At 42.2% G+C, this 22,926-nt stretch overlaps 1 protein-coding gene across 1 annotated transcript in view; it reads left to right on the plus strand.

Moving 5' to 3' along the window:
• The window catches only part of LOC146857855 (uncharacterized), a 651,000-nt gene that overhangs the window by 216,793 nt on the left and 411,281 nt on the right, over positions 1-22,926 (plus strand). Inside the window, exons 4-5 of the mRNA XM_085648551.1 lie at positions 18,411-18,535; positions 22,467-22,540. Coding sequence (XP_085504677.1) covers positions 18,411-18,535; positions 22,467-22,540 — 199 coding nt within the window. The remainder of the gene's footprint in view (positions 1-18,410; positions 18,536-22,466; positions 22,541-22,926) is intronic.

The following is a 22,926-nucleotide window of genomic DNA, read 5'->3' on the forward strand; positions in this document are numbered from 1 at the left end:
CCACAACAGGACACCCTGTCACTATACATGTCTGACCACAGCCTCCTTCTTGTCACTCCGTAGAGCAGCCCCGTACTGTCTACCACAGGACGCTTCATTACCCACTCATGTGCTACATCTCACTAGCCTCCAGAGCACCACCCCCACTGCACCCTCCACACTTGACCCATGAAGTTCTCAAAATGTATTTTCTCCCTCTGCCCTCCACAATGTTCCACTGTCTAGTCAATCGCTGATAACAGGCTGCCTCCTTCCCACCAACTAAAAACTAATTTCTCTGCGCACTGAACACCTACCTGCCCGCCGTTTACTTCTCACTGCCCATCACATAGCTCTTCCTCCCTGCTCACCTCTGCCCTTTCACAACCAGAGTAACAAGCCTGGACATTGTAGGACGTGGCTCACAATTCAGGAACAGAACTCACTAACACATTTTGTTTAAAACTAAAACATGTATTTAGCATTTTCAAACGGTACAGGAGCATACTCCTCATTCACTTGCCAAAATATAGAATCAGTCATTGCAGCATAAATATACTGGTAGGCAAAAAATGGAATGGGTTATGTGCAATATTTCACTTCAGACATTTTGCAATTGTTTTGGTAACGGGCAATCAAATACATTGATCATAATTCCACCTTGAACATGTCTTGCCCGGTAGTGGAATCTTAATCTACAGTGGAAATATTGCAAATGGTAAAATGAAAGATACTACCCACCTAATTGTGACTATATCACTTTTACACAGAATATCCCCCTCACGGCTTCATTTCGTTGGCTCAGCGCCACACTCAAGGTATGATGAGGCTTTTACTTGGCTACCCATAATGTCCCTGTAATACTGAACCTGTTAGCAGCAGAAATTGAATGAATTAATTGAAGGAAAACAAATAAATAATCTAATCTTGAATAGGAATTATGAGGATTAGTAAAAAAATTAAAATATTTCTCTGTTGGGTGGTGTTAATGCCAAATATCTACTAGTTTAATGGTTTCAAAAAAAGACTTTAAAGTGAAAAAAGCTTTTGGTGGATGATATTTAGTTTGCGATGTTCTATCCAATAAAAGATCACATTTGAGGTTAAAATCCCCCCAATGATAAGTGGAACATTACCTAACTTGAGCACCTCAGAGGTAAAAAGAGATGAAAATTTAGGTCATAGCTTGTCGGTCCATATACATTAATTCAGTGGTGTAGCTAGACCTGAGATAGCTCGATGCAGTACCTGCGTTTGACGCCCCGCGGCAGGACTCCTTGAAGGGGGGAGGGATTGCTGGCGAATCCCCTTGAGTGAACTGGCTCAGACAATGGCACTTCAGATGTCTCCTCTGCCCCCAGCTTGGTTGCCCCATTGATTTCAGAGTTACATGATATGCTTTCATGTCCAAAAGAGAAATGGTTACCCCTGTAATATATGCCTTAAAAGCATCCTAATGAGTTACAATAAATGTAGAGATTCTGATTAAAAGTAAAATAATCATGAATTGCTGACAAGAGTTTTGGTTTATTTTTCATTAAGGCCAATATGTGTATTCATATGTCATCTGTATTGAGCACGTTAAATAGAGCTAAGTTGTAGAACAACTGAAATGAGTGCATGATCAGAAATGTCTATATTATGGATATGCGGAGCAGAAATTGAATGAATTAATTGAAGGAAAACAAATAAATAATCTAATCTTGAATAGGAATTATGAGGATTAGAAAAAAAAATTAAATATTTCTCTGTTGGGTGGTGTTAATGCCAAATATCTACTAATTTAATGGTTTCAAAAAAAGACTTTAAAGTGAAAAAAGCTTTGGGTGGACGATATTTAGTTTGCGATGTTCTATCCAACAAAAGATCACATATGAGGTTAAAATCCCCCCCAATGATAAATGGAACATTACCTAACTTGAGCACCTCAGAGGTAAAAATAGACGAAAATTTAGGTCATAGCTTGTCGGTCCATATACATTAATTCAGTGGTGTAGCTAGACCTGAGACAGCTCGATGCAGTACCTACGTTTGACGCCCTGCGGCAGGACTCCTTGAAGGGGGGAGGGATTGCTGGCGAATCCACAAATTGCCGCCCCATGACGGTGCCACACTGAAAACGGCAGGTGAGAGCTGAGGGAAAGGAATTTTGCCATTTTGTCACCCCCCTCAGTGACATTTTGTCACCCCCCTCAGGGGTGACACCCAGGGCAGCCTGCACCCACCGCACCCCCTTCCTACGCCACTGCATTCATTAAGTGAAGAACTGTATTGCCAATTTTAATTTTGACTATAATTTGACAACCATCTGCACCAGAACATTTGTTCATTATTTGGAGATGCAATATTTTTGCAAAAAGAATAGCAACGCCATTTTTTTGTTAACTGCAGGGGAAGAAATAACACTACCAACCCACTTTTTCTTCATGTAAGCTAAAATTGTATCATCAATATATACTTCCTGGAGTAAACAAATGTCTGCTTTATGTGTAGCTAAGTAACCTAAAACCTTAATACGCTTAACAGGATGTCTTAAACCTTTAACTGTTAAAGAAACAATTTTAATATTATTGATATTATCAATATTCGAAACTAAAAAGTAGGGAGGAAAGAAAAACTTACTAATGTGTAGAAGAATAAAAAGTAGGTCTAAAAATAAATGACGAGAAAAAGGAAAGACAAAGACAAACATAAATAAGACAACATAGAAACATTAATAATACTGCTGAATATCACACACGCATAAACAAGAATGACCTGCCTAGACAATGCCCTCATAGCTAAGCTTAGAAAGAAAGGCAAGTTATAAGGAAAAATTATGGCAGAGGAATAAACTATCAGGCCCATCCGTTTCAATGGAAAATGGATAATGTTGCTCTAAGAAAGCACAAAGATCTTCTGGGTGTTGAAATTGCTTGGAGAAACCATATTTCTAAATTCTCATAGTAAACGGGTCAAAAAGACCATATTTAAAACCAAAACTTCTTAGTCGTGGTCTAAGCTCAGTGAATTCTTTGTGCATTTTTACAATTTTACAATCAAAATCTTGATGGATATAGATTTTATGTCCATTTACCTTCAAAGATGGGATCTCTCTTGCTGCTTTCCTGATCATCACTAAATGGTGGTGGCACAAATATTTTAAAATATTTTGTTGCGGTTTGTCATGATGGGGATTACGATGAGAGGGAATTCTGTGTGCCTTGTCATTTTTTAATTTCTCTGAGAACTTTAAATGAAAAGGACCAGGCAATAAATTCTCTAAATACTGTCTACAGTCATTGCCTTCTACCTCTTTTGATATATTAAAAATGGGTAGATTATATTGTCAATTACGATTTTCTAAATATAATAGTAGATTACTCATTGGTAAAATGTTTGCTGCAATAGGTGTCAGACTGTCAATTTTTGATTTATTATCTGAATTTGAATTGTGTTATCAGAAATTTTCATAGAAAGACTAGCCATGTCTTTGCGAATATTTTAAACTTCCGATGCAATAGTATCATTATTTAAATGAACAGCCTGTAATTCATCCAGCTATGTCGATAAATAGGGATCATCAGAATCAACAATTTATGATTTTGCTGGTGGTGGAGATGTTGTTTATTTACGCTTATTATTCCCAACATGTACATTTTTTCCTTCCATTTTGGCACATTAATTGTATTGAAATCAAGCCCAGTTTAAATTTGAAATAGAAGCAAAAGTATCTGAAAGTCACCACAAAAGAAGAACGTGTAGCAGCTAAAACCAGCTGTGGGAGTGGCTTAGCCTCAGCTGCGCCCTTTCCTGAAGCTAACTCCTCCTTTCTGACAGGAACTATAGCAGATCTGTATCTGAGAGCCCAGTGGAAATCTCAGTAGAAACGGCCTCAAAACTTCATAAAATGCTCCAGAAAAGGTACCACTATGAAGAGCTTAGCTTGCTGAGCTGCCATACAATTAAATATGCAGGCATTACTTGCCTTAATCGCAGAAACGATCATCGTAATTGCGGGCTTTATGGAGGGTTAGCGTGCCGGCCATCTTGTTTTGTGCACTTGCGCAACTCCTCTTGTTTCGTGCGCTTATGTGAATTCACATCTGGATGCTTGCATCTCTTTCTGGGGGACAAATCCAGAGTGTGCTCAGTTCTAGATGTTAGCAGGATTAAATTCGCCACATAGAAACAAATAAAAAAAATAATAGGCTTGGAATAGAGAGATGCTTTCATGACTGACTGGTGAACTCAGGGATCCTTAGCCTAGGCATCATCAAAAAGTACTCTGCATGAAGAGCACACAGCGCTGTAATAGGCACCTTCATGATTTACATTAGCCTCACTTAAAAATTGTCTGTAAACTAACTCTATGACCTTTACCCAACAAACTATGCTGTAAAACGCATCATTAGACTTTGTTTAAAAAAAAAGAAAATTAGGCTTGCAGCACCCCCTTTCATCAAAATCACCATGAGAGGGTTGCACTCACTCAGTGTAACGTGGGTCTTATGATAAATAATTTATACAGGTCTATTTTTATCTCCCAGCTCAAAGATGGAGGCTACATTTCATGAAGAATAAATGCAGTTTAGAGCTAGCTCAAGAGAAAGTCAACAAGCAGTGGTGGCTGAGCTGGTTCCACACTCATGTGCATAGTGTTACTGACAGGGCGGGCCTGCAAGAATTGCTTCTTTCCAAAGGTAGAATTTTGATTAGCAAGATAATGCTGGAACCCTAAAGTCAGTCACACTGACTTGTGTGAGCCTTTGAAGGAGATGAAAGGGAGGCGTTAGGAAATATGATACATACAGCTTGGAAAATGATAGGAAGACATGTTAAATTTAATATTCAGATTGGTCAAATTGCCATTAAAAGCTATGACATTTTAGCCAATCACTAGGGAAATTGTATGGAAATTAGGCACAATTTATAACCCAGGTTTTTGGTGTGTGAACTCTCCAAGCGCCCCTTAGGAAAGATCAGGCATACGTTGAAATTATATATTTCAATAGTTTTTTTTCGAAGCTTTCGGTGTAACGTGCTGCTTTTTAGCAAATTTGCTCGAAAATTGTGCCGTAAAAATGGCACTCTGACCAGATATATTCAAAATGATTTCTGTGGACTAACTTTTCCTCAAATTACCTCAAGGAAAATGGAGTTTTGCTGTGTTTGCTTGCTTGTTTAGTGAAATTCTTCCCAGCTCCTAAAAACGTATCACTTACAATGTGCACCAGCCGCCACCAGTGCAAAGACAATGAAACGTGCACCAGACATCTTGTAAAGAAAAGGGTGAGTACTGAATTCAATGGAAAAGAATAAGGAAGGGGGAGATATGATAAGCAAAGTGCTCTACATATGGTGACTATAGTTTTGCCCCAAGACAGAGAGTCTTAAACTTTGGTAGTGGGAGGCAAAGAGGTAACACACTGATGGTTTTTAAAGAACGTCAAAGTCAGTAACGAATTTGTGAGAAAACTGGAGAACCTCTGTGGAATGATAGTTGTGCAAGAGTAAAGGAAATAAACCCAGCCACTATCCTTGCACCTAAATCTTGTGATTCAAAGCAAAGTCCCTCACTATGGGGAATAATAATGCAGACCAGTTTTTTTCTAGATCATATTACACACAGAATTCCCAATTTAGTGTGGATTAGCTATCCAATTTACGACCTGCGAGTGGTAAATGGGAGTGAGCAGACAGGTACGGGATCTCAGGAAGGGGTGGGACCAGTGTCAGAGGACCGGTCAGGATGTGGGCTGACAGCGTGGGAGAGTTTCATGCTCCCCGTGACGCAGGAGGGAATGGGTGAGGCAGCAGGCCGGATGGGCAGATCTTGCAGCCCAAGCCTCATGCAGTTTTACCCAGGAAATGAAATCCTGGTGTAGTAAAATCAGCCAGCTGCAATTGGGCTGAGAATTATCCCACCTATTCATAAAACTTGCCCTAAATAGTTGTGTAGTAGGCAAAACGATAGCTAGTCATTGGTCTGGTAGTCGAGTGTCATGTGCCAATAATTATGTGTCTGGGTAAAGATGGATGGATAAATATAAAAAGCAAAGTTGGAAGATAGAGGCACGTAAAGCCACTTGATTCTAGCAGTATCAGGGGTTTAGGAAGCTTGAAGACAGAGAGCGCATTGATATGAGTGGCACGGAGGGCTTTCCCCATCACTTACTGCAAACATTGTTTGAAACCACACAGCACCACTCATCGCCTGCCCAAACTGAATCATGATGGCACCGGCTCCTTAGCAAGAATAAAGCAATTGCTAGAAGTCGGCAGTGCCTTCCAAGAGGCACCAGAAAAGGTAATGCCTGCAGGGCAGGTGTTGCACAATTCTGGAAATAACCCAACAACAGTTAATCAGATTACTTGTCTGGATTACTTGTCTAAACTCATTAAATGTCAAAGAACAAAGAATTCTAGAGCAAGTTATTTATCGACAAGGGTGTGTGTTTATTTTTATTGTGCGAAGTTGCTTGTTAACGTCCTTCTCAAAAGTTGTGACATTTCCTTCATTCATGTGCTGATTTTTCTCCAAATGGCAAGATTTTTGCCGCGCTAATATAATCCAGGCAAGTCAAACAGGTCCTGCGGAGTGCGATTGACATTACTTGCATATTTGTGACATACTTCCTTGCTGGACAATGTATTGTACAGGAACAATTTTGAGATTGCCTGCTGCTATCAATGTTACATCACTGAAGTCATAGCAAGTGCCAAAAATCCAAGCATTTCACAGAGAACACGTGCAGCAAAGGAGCCATGCCCATTCAGCAGGGGAGTGGTATTTGTTTTTTTTGTGTGCAGTTTTATATAGCGCACACTCGACCCGAAGGTATTGGAGCGCTTTACATGAGCATCAGTTACATTACACAAGCACACATTCATTTCATGGCAGGCACAGGAAGATAAAGAGACTGTCCTAGAATCACAGGATATTGAGCCCATGCAGAGACTCAAACTTGGTTCCCCAGCTCCCAAGTCGGCAGTTAGGCCACATCCTCTCCAGTAACCACTAGTTCATTTTGGAGTACACTGTTGCAAATATATTACTGAAGCTTGGTGTGGTAGCTCCGTGTCTTTTACAACAGCACATTTTCTATTGAAATGGCCCCAAACTTTGCACTGACATGCAGTTTTAGTGATGAAACTCTACAGCGCACGAAAGATAATGTGTGGAAAACTGCTTTGACCAATTAAAGAGCCTTGATTTGTTTTGATCCTATTAAAATCTTTGTTTCCATCACAATATTGAATTACAAGAACATGTGCTTCATTTGTGCTTTTCTAATTGCTGATATTTTGAAATATTTGTGCAGCTTATTTACAGGCATTTACATTTTGTTTTGTGTTCGCAAAAAACTAACATCCTACAGTCTTTCCTTTCATACTCCCTGTACCCGAGCCAGATTATCAGATAGTTCACTTTGCAAAGTCCTTTAACTGTACAAACAGAGAAAGAAAAGTGAACACCAATTTCCATGTTAAAATAATAAGCAGCTGTTTGTCAGAAAACATGGGGGATATTCTCAAGAAGGGGCGATAATTATCGCCAACCTAGGTTACCGAAATTTTACATAACGGCGTCTATCGCGGGAAACCAATGCCGTATTAACAGCGTATTCTCAACACGCCGGTAACAGGCGATAGTCTCCCGATAATGCGTCAAATGTCCGGGTTAAAATTACAGAGTCACAAATAAAAAAGGAAACCCGAACATGAAAAAAGATGTGATGGGCCCAACAGCGATAAAAACATCAGTGATAAGCAGCGCCAGGCTTGCAATTTCCACGTCAGCCGGGAAAAATCACCATAAAAGCTGCAAAAAAGAAAGCAAAACCCAAACTACTGAGAAGCACCATGGAGGAAGCTGGGGCAACTACAGAGACCAACCAGAACCCCACAAATCCCCCGGAGGACCAGCCAGAGACCTCGGGGAAGGAGAAGGGCAAGGAGAAGAAGAAGAGGAACCCGCGATTCAGTCTGCAGGAAACCAAGATGCTGATTACGGAGGTGATAAAACACCACCAACAACTGTTCATCACCGCCACTGTGTCATTGGCAACTAAAAATGCAATATGGCAGTCCATCTTGGCCAAGCTGAATGCAGTCGGAGTGAAGTGCCAAGAAGCGCTGGAATGATGTGAAGCGCAAAACCAAGCTGAAACTTGCTAACAACCGGAAAGCAGCAATGCAGCCTGGAAGTGGGAGTCCAGCCACAGCAAGAGCTAGATGAGATGGAGGAAATGGTGTCCATAGTCATGAGTGGGAAGATGGCGGCAGGAGTTGGGGGACCAGACACTGCTCAACATGACCTGACCCAACAGCAGCAGGGTGAGTAACAACCAGGGACTGGGGGGACAGGGGAGATGGGCACAATGGCACACGTGCACAATTAAGTATAGCACAGTGCACACCCACAATGACTCTGGATCATGTCCCTGATCTCCTTGGCATACTGCAGCACACATAGAAACAGCAAGTAGGCCCCTGTCAACAATGTGCCGAGAGGGGGCCCTCCCCACACATCACTAATCTCACAACAAACCTATGCACATGTGCTGAACCCAGCAAAGCTGCTGGTCCATGAGCCACACTGACAATGCATGTGACACTGCATGACGATTAGCATGGCTGCAGTCCAATTATCATAACATGCTGCACGCCACAACTCTGAGGTGACTGAGTGTGGACCACATCTATAAAGGAGCAGGTCACACTCTGACACACCCACGTGCACAAACAACCCCTGACGTTATCCCCCTTACGTCCATGTTGCTCATGTTGTGGGACTTGAGTCACAGGGTGCATCTCTGCATCAGGGTGGTTCATATCTGACCCCAAATGACACCTGAAATGTCATATTTGACCCCAAATGACACCCTGTTGTCTTTTTCTGGACACCAATGACAGCCTTCATGTCATGTTTTTGTACACATGTGATACGCTGATGAGTGCGATTACATACTACATTTGACACCCTGAAATGGCATTTCGAATACGTGACACCTTAAACAGCCTCTCTGTACAGAGGTGACATACCCACCATCTTTTTGCTATTCGTGAGACTGTTAGCACTTAATGTTGCACTTACACTTGTCAGAGTGATGTGTTAATGCCAGGGGCGTACCAAAGGCCCCTGCGTTGCAGGGTGGTCCCCGAGCTCGAGGGGCCCCCTCAGCACACAGTAGTTGCTGCATTGGTTTGACCATACTCAAACAGCATTTGTTAAATAAAAGAACGCGTTTTTAAACTGTCAGTTTAGACAGTTTAAAAAAACGTTTTATTTAACAAATGCTGTTTGAGTAGTCAAACCAATGCAGCGACTACTGTGTGCTGAGGGGGCCCGACTGAAACTCGAAATCATGCAGGCAGTAGATTGTGCCACCAGTAGTCATTGAGAGCAGGGACTTAGACGTAGTTTAAATGCTACGCCGCCGCGCGCTCCAGTCCAATGAAATAAATCAAATGCTGCGCAGCACGCAGCTTCGTAGTCTTCAAACTCAGGGTGGGGCAGAGCTAGTCTGGAATGATCATGCGCAGTGTAAACTGCCGGTGAGGCGGTGCTGACGGGCCGGGGGCACTGAGACGGTGAGTGAGACCAGAATTAAAATTGCATTCATAGTTACAAGGCTTTTCCAGGCTAACTTCCGCATGGGGGGCATAAGGGAGAGGGGCCGGGAGCAGCTGCAGACACAAATTTCAGCAGTCCTTTGGACTCTTTGGTGTTACGATGGGTGAATGCTCTTAACTGTCTGTCCTCGCTCCAGTACCTCTCCAGATAACATGGGAAACACTTGGCAGAGCTTCAATGTGGTCTTGTGAGTTAACGTAATTGAATTTCTTATCATCTTGAAAAATGGATTTCCTTTGTGTGTCATTTTTGTGCTCGTGTCTTGGTAACTTACATAATCCATCAGTATAGGCTGTCCTGGGCACCCTCCCACACCAGCTGCACGTGGAATGAGATCCCTCTTGCGTGACCCCCTCTTTCTCTCCATCTCCCTGTCATCTCTAAAAGTGCCCTGTGTCTTTTCAATGCGACCTGCTCTGGCGCAGAATAACCGCTATAGTGTTGAGCGTGATGGCATTTTCGCAATGTTTCAATACATTAAGGGGCCAAGTTGCAAAATCAGGTAAACGTTAGCAAACTACTTTACTTCTAGCAGTGTACGTTACATCTTTCTCGCTCTCATTTTACCTATGTAGTTTGAATGTATCTTGCCCTCCCGCAGGCTCAGACTGACTTCCAGGACTCAGCGCGTTTTGGTTTGTGCAAAACATTTCATTCACTCCAGGGACCTCTGACTTGCAGAATTACGTCAGTGTCAGCAAACTGCTTTACTTCTGCCAGCGCATAGTTTTTTTTCAGCAAAGAAAAAGCACAATTTCAGGATAAAATGCATAGTGATTTCTACAGGGATCGTCCTCGGTAGCAAGATTCAGCAAACAAAGGGATGTGCGGTCGGTTTGTGCTCCAGACCCCCAGAATTAAGTAAGGGCTGGAAGTGGAGCAGCCAGAATGGAATGTCTTGACTGTTCTTTCCATCAGGCCAGCACCAGCCCTGTGGCCTATCGGTGTGTGTATCTGTTAGACATGGCCTACATTGCAGGGTCTGGAGCTCAGTGAATTCATGCCAGGAATCTGTATTTGACCTCACGGACGCAGGTTTTAATCCCGATGGGTCTACTCATCCTTTCATCCTTCCATAGTCACTAAACCTAGCACCACTGAGTCAGGTACCAACAAACACATTTTATTCAGTGCCAAGATGCCCCTTGGGTGACCTTGTGCACATGTACTTTTGCCTCCCAAAATTCACTATCTATGTATTGTGTCCACCTGTTCCGAGGTAGGACTAGAAACAGAGATGTTATCCAATGTAGGCTATTAGCCTGTACAGCATTGGGCGACGAGGTCCCAGAATGAGACAATTTCACATTGTTCTCCTGGTCCTTGTGCCTGATACACACAGCGTGAGGTCAGATCTAGGGATGTAAATGATGAGTGGGAAGAAAGTGCTTGAAACCTCTGGACAGTAAGTGCTCAGCGTGTGCATTGGATCTCACAGATTAAGGCTTTTGCTTATTTCTGTTTCCAGCACTAAGGCTTGTAGATTTATTGATTTCAATCACCTGGAGGGCGAGTTCACACAGGGACAGACACCTCTTAGAAATATAATGTCATGACTGCCAAGCAGCCCACTCCATCTGAGACACCATCAATCAGTGCAAGACAACACTTTTCATGTAGGGAGAGGTATGCCTGGGTGTGTGACAGGAAACACAAAACTACCCACGCTGTTTGCTAATTGGATTGAACTACCTGCAGCATCGCACGTCATTTCAGAATGCCCCTGTCGAAAATCAGGCAATAGTGAGAGAGGAGAGGGGACTTCGGATCCAAATACTCAAAGAAATAACTTCCTGTAACTATAAAGAGAAGTGCCCATATCCCCTAGAGGTCATGACCCCCACCCTTCGTTGTAGACAATCAGGCAATGCCTGTGAGCATCTCAAAGATACGTAACACATCACACAGCACAGTCACAGAGATGTGCATTTATGCAGATCTGAAGACTGTGGAAAAGCTTTACCATGCACTTAAGTACTGCCGTAGTCAGTGTGTCAAGGGGCCGGTACAATGAAAAAATGGGTCCCCTGGTCACTGTTTAATTGTGAAATATAGCAATAATCTGGGTTCAGTGGGTCCTTCAGACCTTTGGGCCCCGGTGTCACTGCACCTGCTGCGCCCAAAGAAAGTTCCAGTCCAGCAAATATTTGTGAATTCTGTTTGGGGGGAAGATACTGGGAGATACCTATACTAGGATTCATGGATAGACACAAACATGAGAACACACTGGGAGACACAAACAGTGGGAGACACAGACAAGGGAAGACCCTGAGAGACACTAACAGACACGGGGAAACACCGACCCTAGAATTTATGGATAGACACAGACGAGGGAAGACCCTGAGAGGCACGAACACTGAGAGACACAGATAAGGAAAGACACTGGGAGACATGAACACTGAGAGACACAGATTAGGGCAGACACTGGGAGACACAAACACTGGAAGACACAGAGAAAGGAAGACCCTGGGAGACACAAACACTGGAAGACACAGACACTGGCAAACACAAACACTTGAAGACACAGACACTGGGAGACTTGAAGACTGGGAGATACAGACAAGGGAAGACCCTGAGAGACATGAACACTGAGAGAGACAGACACTGAGAAACGTGAACAGACACTGGAAGACACAAAGACTGGGAGATACAGTCAAGGGAAGACCCTGGGAGACATGAACACTGAGGGACTGGGAGATACAGGCACTAGGAAACACAGACATGAGAAGACACTAAGAGACGTGAATACTGAAAGACACAGGGAGATACCTATACTAGCGTTCATGGACAGACACAAACATGGGAAAACACTGGGAGACACAGAGAAGGGAAGACCCTGGGAGACACAAACACTAGAAAACACATACAATGGGAGACACGAAGAGACACTGGGAGACACAAAGACTGGGATTTATGGACAGAGGGAGACACTGGGAGACACAAACATTGGGAGACATACAAAGAGGAAGACCCTTAAAGACATGAATACTGTAATACACAGCCACTGGGAGACACCTATACTGGGATTTCTGGATAGACACAAACCTCGAAAAACACTAGGAGACACAAACACTGGAAGACACAGACACTGAGAGGCTCGAACAGACACTGGGAGACACAAAGACTAGGAGAATAGGAGATACAGACAAGGGAAGACACTGGAAGATATAGACACTGGGAGACATAAACAGACACTGGGAGACACCTTCACTAGAATTCCTGGATAGACACAAACCTGGGAAAACACTGGGAGACACAAGCACTGGAAGACACAGACACTGGGAGACTCGAAGAGACACTGGGAGACAACGGAGACTAGGAGATACAGACAAGGGAAGACACTGGAAGACATAGACACTGGGAGACATAAACAGACACTGGGAGACACCTGCACTAGGATTCATGAATTGACACAAATATGGCAAAACACTGGGAGACACGAACACTGAGAGACACAAATAAGGAAAGACACTGGAAGACATGAACATTGAGAAACGCTGATAAGGGCAGACACTGGGAGACACAAACACTGGAAGACACTGGGAGACACAGAGAAGGGAAGACCCTGGAAGAGACAAACACTGGAACACACTGGGAGACACAGAGAATGAAAGACCCTATGAGACACAAACAATGGAAGACACAGACACTGGCAGACACAAACACTGGAAGACACAGACACTGGGAGACATAAACAGACCCTGGGAGACACCTTCACTAGGATTCCTGGATAGACACAAACCTGGGAAAACACTGGGAGACACAAGCACTGGAAGACACAGACAGTGGGAGACATAAACAGACACTGGGAGACACCTCCACTAGCATTCATGGATAGACACAAACATGAGAAAACACTGGGAGACGCAGACAAGGGAAGACCCTGGGTCACCTTGATGCAAGAAGACAGGGGGATTGTTTTACAAAACATTCTTGATTTTTTTGTATATTGCTGGACTGTGATTGCTTTATAATGCACTTTGAAAGTATTTGTACTTTTCCCTTGCTTTACCAACTACAGTTTGTATAGATTCTGTAATTAGGTACTTGCTGATATGGTTTGTTTTTATTCTATATTCTGTGCTATTTATGGTGTTGATTGCACTTGCTTGTAATATGCAGGCCTTAAATCTTGTAATTAGCATTTCTTACAATAGAAATAATAACTTCAAACTGAAAAACACCTGCATCAATGTTCTGAAACATCCAAGCAAAGAGCTACCTCCATGAAATAACTTCATAAACTGGGTGTTTTTCTTGGTAGATAACTGGGCCCCTTGACTATTATTTTGTTTTTACTCCAATAACTTCAAGTAACTTTCCATTGCTGTAGTTGGAACAAGCTTTTAGTAGAGCATGGAGTGACTTCTCAATGTGACCCAATAAAATCGGACCATCGGCGAATAAGAGTATTGCGTTTCATCTGCAGCACATGTAAAGTCGTTCTAACCATCATGTCAGAAAGGAGACCAAGAATTATAAGACAATGGTGGATTTTGTGCCTTCAGTAGTCAATTCTTTGGAACTAAAACCTCAAAACTCAAAAACAGAGTTATTTTCAAGCTTCTTAATCAATCAGCACCAAATATAAATTGAAAGATTTGCTAAAGGGAAAAACTGAAGAAAGCATATATATTTAGCTATAATCAGTAGAGCAGATATCCAGACCTTAATAAGAAACTAAATGCAAATTTTAATTGGCTTGAGTCAGCTGAAAACTTTCAGTCCAGCTGCCATCTTGGGTTTGCAGACCCAAATTTCAGCCCGCACAACTGACTCTTTAATTTGGGAATGTTGCAGAGCATTGTATTAATGCATTAAATATTATATTTATTTATATTTATTTTTATATTAACAACATACAAAGGAACAGGATACATAACTATACTCAACAAAATATTGCCTTGGCCATTCTCTGTATGGTGTACATGATTCAATTTCAGGCAAACACGTTCACAGATTCGAGTCTACTAACTTAGGGTCTGATTTAGGGTGTGGCAGACAGAGTGAAGGCAGATAGGGTACCGGAGAACTATACATCTGCCACCCTGCCATTACTCCACCTGACAAATTAAGAGATAGCTAGCGGTCCCTAGGACATCTATATGCATTCGCAGAAATTACAGTCATGGTGGTTCCTGTGAATTTAGGGAAAATCTGACAGATAGTCCATCAAACATGATGACCAGCCATCAAACATTTTGAAAGATTTTTATCTTTCAAAAACAATCTCCAAAAGTGGGAAAAATAAAAATCTAATGACCTCCACACCATGGGTGTTCACTTTCGTTTTTTACTGTACATCAACACCAGGATATGCGTGGCAGTGACATATAGTAAAAAAACAAGAACATCTGACCGGCCACTGTAAACAGGGTAGATGCTCAGATGGCTTAGCCAAGCCAAAAGCCAAGCTCTTTGGGCCAACCTCATCTGTGTTGGGTTTGCCATAGGTGCAGATAAAGCCTGGCCATCCATAGCAGGTTGAGTGCAGTGCTTCGCTAGAGGAAAGGCCTTATAATCAATCCCTGCAGCACACAACCAAAGACAATGCTCCATACAGGATTGGCTAGTCACGGCATATTATGTACAGGTTCTGCAGTCAACCTTGGCTGTGCAATTCCAAAGATAGTAGTTTATTCTTTCACAAGACAGCTGTCTTGTCAAATTTCATCCATTCCTCTTGTTAATCATTGCCCCTCTCCATGCTAAACAATAGTATTAAGTAGCATATTCCACATCAGCATAGACATATATATATGTGCTACCTGTATACAGAATACAGAACTTGCAAACATGAGATGTGGATCCACTTTCTGAAACTATAGAAACAGTTTAGGGTGGTTTTCCTTTCAAATTTCCTTTCCAGGCTGTTCTCTTGACACAGCCTTGGTGTAGAGTGATGCTCACCCAAGCAGGGTTTTCTCCATCCTACAGCACCCACAACATGCACAAAGAGATGTGAGTTTTCTGAACCTAGCTGTCATGAGCTCAACTGAAGAAGTATTCAGGGAAAAACAAGTCCGTGGCAAGTCTCGCCTGAAGTTGTCCTCACCTATCACAACAGAGTCTGCAGCCCACCACCATCCACAAAATGGTAGTGCCCAGGAAGACTAATCATCAGCTCCTTGCTGACCAAAATGGCACTTCGAAAGTCTAAAGGAAACCAGTCTCCACTCTTCTGATTGCAATGTCTAGGTACATACTCATCCTGTACTGAAATGTGAGTAATACATTTCCACTGTCTGCGAGCCCAGACCTCACCTCCATCTTGTGCAGGGCCTGACCAAGTGTATCCAAAATGGACCCCACTGGCCTCCATTACTCTTGCTCATTCACTCACATAATGCATGTAACAGACAGACTACAAACCTTACCACGCTTAGTGCGCAAACAAGCTGTTAGCAATAAGGATCGAGTAAGCACATAAAAGTGGAATTTTACAGGAGTGGGCAAGTTGGCCACCACACCAGTAACTCAGATAAAAAGTTCTGATCACTCTATCAATTCTCAAAACATGGTATGCTGCTGCAACCACCACTCTACATGTTAAACCTATGACAGGCCAACAGACCATTTTCATTAGAGGAAGACATGCTTGGTGCACCCCTCCAGGTCACAGGACAAATCCAGGATCTACTGATTTTCAGGGACGGGTCTAGGTCTCGGCACATTCGCTGGATGTCAGAGCCAAAATTAAAAAGTCAGGATACCAGATACATGCAGTCGGGCACTGAGGGCATGAATCACACATACCTTTAGCATGCAAGGGATATGCCTTTCTCAACAATATCACACCATCTATTGATAACAAATTTAAGGTATACTGCATGGCTTTCATTTTTTGATTTGATTGATTAGAAACTTAAGAGTAGAGTGACACTTACATTGAGCCTGTTTGAAGAATTACACATGACTGAAACTTCAGTAGTCAGATATGGGTCCCCTAACATCCTAGAAGGAAGCTTCTATGAGAAAGTGGAAAAATCAACTATGTTTGGTATAAATATGTATGTGTCTATTGGTAGCTTTTTTATGACAAATTGCTTGAAAACATATAGAAAATTAAACAGCTGATGAATATTGTGCATGTGGTGCTATAACAGACTGACTGGAATGTATTATTGATGGGGGATCGGCACAATCAATTCAAGTTTAGAAAATTATTGGCCTGATTTAGAGTTTAATGGTGACAGGTTACTCCACCAAAAACATGATAGATATCCCACCTGTCTTACTACAAGTGCCATAGCATTTAATATACTTGTAGTGAGGAGGACAGAATATCTGGCACATTTTGACGGCATATACCTTCCACCCTTCTCTAAATCGGACCCTTTTTTTTTATAGATTTAATGTGTGTATATTAAGCTGTAATGTGTTTCTCACTTGTTAGACAACTTTTAAAATAGTTTTTGGCCATGCATTACAGATGCTGTGTTTCATGGCTATTTAAACAAGTGCATTAGCGTAACTGCTGCATCATTTTGTAGGCATGCTCATGCGTTCAACACGCATGCGCATGTCTACAAAATGACATGGGTATTTTCTTTTTCATTGATCAATCTGAGATGAATTGGTGAATACAAAAAAGGAGTGCAAAAGCTCTGTTTTAAAATGCAGTATGAAAGTGCTTAAATATGTATATTTTTTAATTAAAAAAGATGATTGGGTTGAGGGAGCAGGTGGGAGAGGAGCAACATAAGTGAAAGAGAGCAATGTTGGCACACAGAAGCAAGACAATATGAGTGCGGTTGGGGGAGAGGAACTCATGGGCAAGCGAGGGAAAGTAACTTGTAGGGGGGAGAAAAGCACATGCTTAGATAGCTGGAAAACACAGGCAAATAACAAAAATTGTTTCCTTAAAGCAAGTAGTGGACCCATAGGAGCAAGCCAGTCAAAGAGATGGTGAAGAGGCTATGCTCCTTGGGAGGGTCAAACACAAAAGGTACGAGCTGGGATACCAATAAGGAGTAGGCAAATGAGAGTGACAGTAAAGCCAACCATTGGTAAGCAATGGATGGGCTGCAAGCCATTCTATGTTCTTGTTAAGCCAACAATACGTCTTTCGCAATTAAACGGTTTATGCTGTCTGGTAGGCTCAACCTAAAAAAGAAGGACCTGAGCTGAAGGAACCTAGAGGTGTGGCTTTACTACTGTCATTTAGATGAGGTTATGGCTAACATCATGATAGTGTGTGGGCTGAGAGCAGCACATGGAGGATAGCCAAGACCGTCCTTTCCTGCATCTTTGCTTTAATCTATGAGGGGGGAAGTGCTTTTTTCCAGTTGTCTTTGACACAACCAGACCTACTGTTTCAAAGTGTGCAGAATGCTCCCGGCATCTGCCATTGCACAATTCTTATGATGTTGAAAGGTGACTAATTCTAGCCCAGCAAAAAGGACTGCAAGAATAACCAGCAATGATGGGTTTTACTGGCATAGAAAGTACTGTAGCCTCCATAAAGACTTTCTCTGCCCAGGGTCTTGACCCTAGCCTTCATTTGTCACAAAACAAAAGTTTAAAAATAGATGCTGAGCCAATACGAAAGTGAGAATTACATAACATGTACCAGTTATTCTAGTATGTGAAAGGTTTGGGTTACTAGAGGTCATTCAAATTATAGTCATCATGACATTTTACAGAGTGCATTCCAGAGAGAGCTTGTTCCCTCTCAAACTCCACTTCATCAAAATGATGCCGACCCTCCCTACCCCCAGGAATCAGCTCTGAGACAACTTTTTGTGTTGTTACAGCTTCTGAATAGGTGAATATCATAGAGATGCTTATTGGTCTATTCTTTTCTTTTAAGGATGCTGGATCTTCCATGGAACACCCTCCATCGGAATACGCCAGACACACAGACAGATGATGGTGGAGGTGGTGATCCATCACCGGGACCACCTGAGCAAGAGGTGGACCAGAAGGCGTTGCCAGGTATGTACTCGTGTTGTTCTTAGTCTTATCTTCTGTGGGTTAGCTGTTTTTCATGCAGTACTCAAGATGGCAGAACTTGGGTGGAAATTCCAGGGTTGGGGAACATGCAACCAAGTAAAAGTTGAACCCTAAGGGTCCACTAAGAAATGAGGAATTACCATTGGAAGCAGTAATTCCAGGTCTGATTCCAACTGTAACTCATTTCTCCCTGGATTTTCAAACAGAGATTTCGGAACTCTATGTGAAAGAGATTCACAGCAGTCCTTTAGATCTCATAATTCGGTTGGGTATGATAACTGCTTTTACCGAAATCTTTAGAATTAAGATGCCACTCATAATGCTGGCTGACGTGCACAGCCAGGCAAGTGACCAAAGATGCAGGATTCTCTATTGCCACCTTTCGTCAAATGTGAACATTTCAGTAGATTATTTAGCACATGCACGGTATGAACCGGATTCACCATGTATTTTTGCCCTCAGACCTACGTTTAAGACTGAAAATGGATCCATTTATGCATATCAAGCATTCATAAAATGATGCCAAGCCAACAAAAATATATTTACTACTGTTTAATTGCACACTACAGCTACATGCCATTACTCAGTAGTAAACTCCAGGCAAGGGGGTTAGGAATGAGTGAATCAAGATATCGCTCCCTTAGAAGATTGCGAATCCCCACAAACTCATGTGATTGTGTGCATTCACAACCTCCAATCTGACCCTTTCCTACCCTGGAAATGTTTGAGATTTTCTGCAGCAAAGAGATTGAGTAAATTCCTCTCAGAAGTGTGAACGGAACACCCTCAAGCTTCACGGGGTGTCAGGAAGGGGTTTCTCCAAATGGAAAATGTTTCCTCTGTGGAGTTAAAAATGTTTGTAAAGTGCTCTTTCCACAGAAGGGCTGCCATTCCTCAATACATAATTGTATTACATGTACAATTAAACACTAGGGAAACAGCAACTCTTAAAAATGTTACAAGACAGTGCCAGTAGTACGACTAGAATACCACGCCTGGCGCAGCTCTCTAGATTTACTACTGACAATGTTTGTGCACAAGAAAAAGTAATACATCTACATCTGTTTGTTACACTATGACTATAGATTTACAACTGTCCCTGTGAACTGACTCCATATTGTGGAAATTGGTTGAGTGGTCTACACACAAAGTGTAAACTTAATGACAGCTGGCATTACAAATGACTCAATACTCCATGCATTTCAGTGGGTATGACTTTGAGACGGTGTTGGCATGGATTTGAGCACTACTTGACTGCTTGATCATATCTACCACAATATTTGGTGCTATGCAAGCATCCAATATAATTGATCTTTAGTCCTACAAGTCCATGTGTAACAACAAACTTTTTACCATTTTGCAGAAGCATAGTGTTGCTCTATTCTCAGGAATTCGGCGCAGAGGCTTTGCCATGCATCAAAGAAACCATTCCCCATTTCCTACACCATAAGCGTTTCATGTTAAGTAGAGGTAATGATTAAAATGACGCATTTGGCACCATCGTCTTCCCTTGGTAAGAAGGCAATTTAAGGATGTCAAGATACTTGTAGTCAATTGCTTAGAGAAACTGTGCTTTATGGCACAGTGGAAGTGTACCTTATTGGTAATGTTTCTAATGGGAATGAGAAGTTAGTTCCTCAGTTGAGATGCCTGCACAGAAAACGATCAGTCGCCCAATGAAACAGACTGAACTGTGGAATAGAAAGAAGTTTATTTGAGATAGTTGCAATAAGCAGGATCATATATGGAAACTCAACTTGCTGAATGGTGGGCCTCAACTTTAGTATTGTACAATGCACAAGTCATGAACCTGATTTAGAGTTCAGTGGATGGCTTACTCCGTACCAAATGTGACCGATATCCCATCTGCTGTATTAAAAGTGCATTATAGTCAGCGGCAAATGCATAATTGTTGACCTGTTACTCTATATTTACTTTTAAGGAATTAACTGTATTTTTATTATTTTTGTGACCAGTGTAAGGTGTACTTTTAGGGGCTTATAACCAGAATAAAGTATTATGATGATGATATCCGTCACATTTGTGGTGGCTTAACCCATCTGCGGAATCTTAAATCAAGCTCCTATTCATAAATTTGTGAGCTGCCAGGGATTGATCATGAAAAGTGTAGAAAAGGGGGATGAGTTCCTTTTCCATGCCTCTGATAACAAGTTGGTGATCAGTGTTCAGTATGCAGTGTACCCTACAAACCTCAAAAAAGGACCTCATGAATTGATCGCATTTATAAGATGCTTCTCATAAGGTGCAGTACGAGCTCTATAGTTACGATTGGACTGAATAGTGACTAAAGGACTTGTACTTCATCTGTTAGAAAGATTCTTATGCACGCTTAGACTTTAGGTCCTTTTGGGGTCCATACTATTGCTGTGCCTAAAGTGATTGAAAAATTGGTATGTTACATACCATAGGCATTGGTCCTTTTTTTGTTACAAAACTCTACTCGCCCTCTCCGGGGTTGGATGGGGTACAGACTATTATCACATTTCAATAAGAAAGCCCACGAAGCACCCAAAATTGAAACGCTATGGGGGAAAAGCCAGGAAAGGCACAACATTTTGCTGTGCCCTGAGATGGCAAAAGCAGGAACAAGGAACAGTATTGACTTGAGGTGTGAAACTAAGCTACGAAACTGAGCAAAATTCTAGATATGTTTAACGGTAGAATCAGGTGAGAGTCTGGCTGCAGATTAGGAGTTTATCTTGAGGTGAAGTCTATGACTGGATGCCCCCTAGTGTACATATCCCTGGACAGAAAGATAAATGTGAAATCCGGGACAAAGTTTTGGTTGCCAACGTGAGGTTTTGTTTTTTAAATATTGTACTCCAGAAAATAGAAAATACATTGTAGACAGATAAGAACACCGCCGGCTGCCAGAAGTGAGTTGGTGGAAGGCAGAACAAAGTCACACGTGCATGGTTGGCATGTTCCAACTAGTTAGCCAAACAATAAATCTGCTGTTGCCTCATACACTGCCTGAAAAGGTGCTGTTAGCTTTAAAAATGGGAACTTGTAGAAGAACAGCTAATCTCTTCTCATTATCCTGCATGGACTGAGCAACTGGAGGAGCAAAATGATTTGCATATACTAACCGTCAATCAACGAGTGCGTGCCATGCCAGAGTGCTATATCACAAAAAGTAGTCTGCTCTAAAGACCCAAGGGTTTATTTACAAGCCCTGTGTGCCACTGGTATATCACTTTTTCCCATATTAAAAGTGACGAGCCCGCGGCACAAGGGGCTTGTAAATGAGCCTACCAGTATCACCCCTTGCCCAACCTTAGTGTACTGTGGGTCTCACTCCGTCCCCCTTGTCAGACTCAGCCATGCTTCGATCTTTACCACTGCATTTATGTTATGAAAAATCATCAGGTGCGGCCGGTGCAGGTAAGAGCCGTTGGGAGGGAGGAAGTCGACAGATGATGGAATAGGGAAAATATAATAAATAAATAAATAAAACAAATTACCTTGCATTTGCCGCATCGCTGTGTCGGCCATGTGGCGAGCGCAAGGTAAGTGGTTTTATAATTTTTTTAATTTTATTTTCCCTATTCCGTCATCTGGCGACTCCCACCCCCTGCCCCGCCCCACTTTCCCACCGCTCTCAGTACCACTGATTGGTGAGCAGCCTCTAGAAGTACACTCAAGCTCACATATTTTGTCAAACCAATAGGCAGTGCTGGGGAGGACAAATCTTACTGATCCTGAAGTGGAATGGTATATTCAAGGAGTGGATTGCCTCCTCAATAAGCCGACGTATGTGTGGAAAAAGACAACCAACCTTAACTCAGTATACTTTTTAAACTAAGCTCCAATAGCAATGTAGGCTCCCTCCTCTGACATGAGAAGGGATGTCAGTGGTGCGTCACTCATCTATTTTGCCTTATCTATCTAGGCTCCAGTTCATCTCGTGTAAAGAGAGACACCGGCAGTGGGACCGACAATGGCGTAACGCTGGACCTTGGACAGGTAAATCTCAAGCCCACGCCCACTCTCACACAAGCTTGCATTTGCTGTTCTCATTGATATTGTGGAATGAGCCCCTGAACCCAGATTTTGTTCAGATGCAAATAGGTACCTTGTCATCGCTGTCGCACTTTCCAACTGCGTGTTGCCACTTTCTTATATCTCCTTTCACCTGTTTGTGTAGAATTTGGTGGGAAAAATACCCAAAAAGGGAGTTGTTTATAAGAATGCCAGGGAAGGGAATATAATCCATAGATGGGGTTGGTAAACTCGTACAACTGGGAAAATGAGCAAAGACTTCAGATTGCATCAAATGTAAACATTCTGCTGCATAGCAAAGGAAAGCTTATTTTCTGCTGCTCATTCTCCACCTGTTCTATGTGCGGACA

Source organism: Triturus cristatus, chromosome 3_2, assembly GCF_964204655.1.
Source record: "Triturus cristatus chromosome 3_2, aTriCri1.1, whole genome shotgun sequence".
Lineage (NCBI taxonomy): Eukaryota > Metazoa > Chordata > Amphibia > Caudata > Salamandridae > Triturus > Triturus cristatus.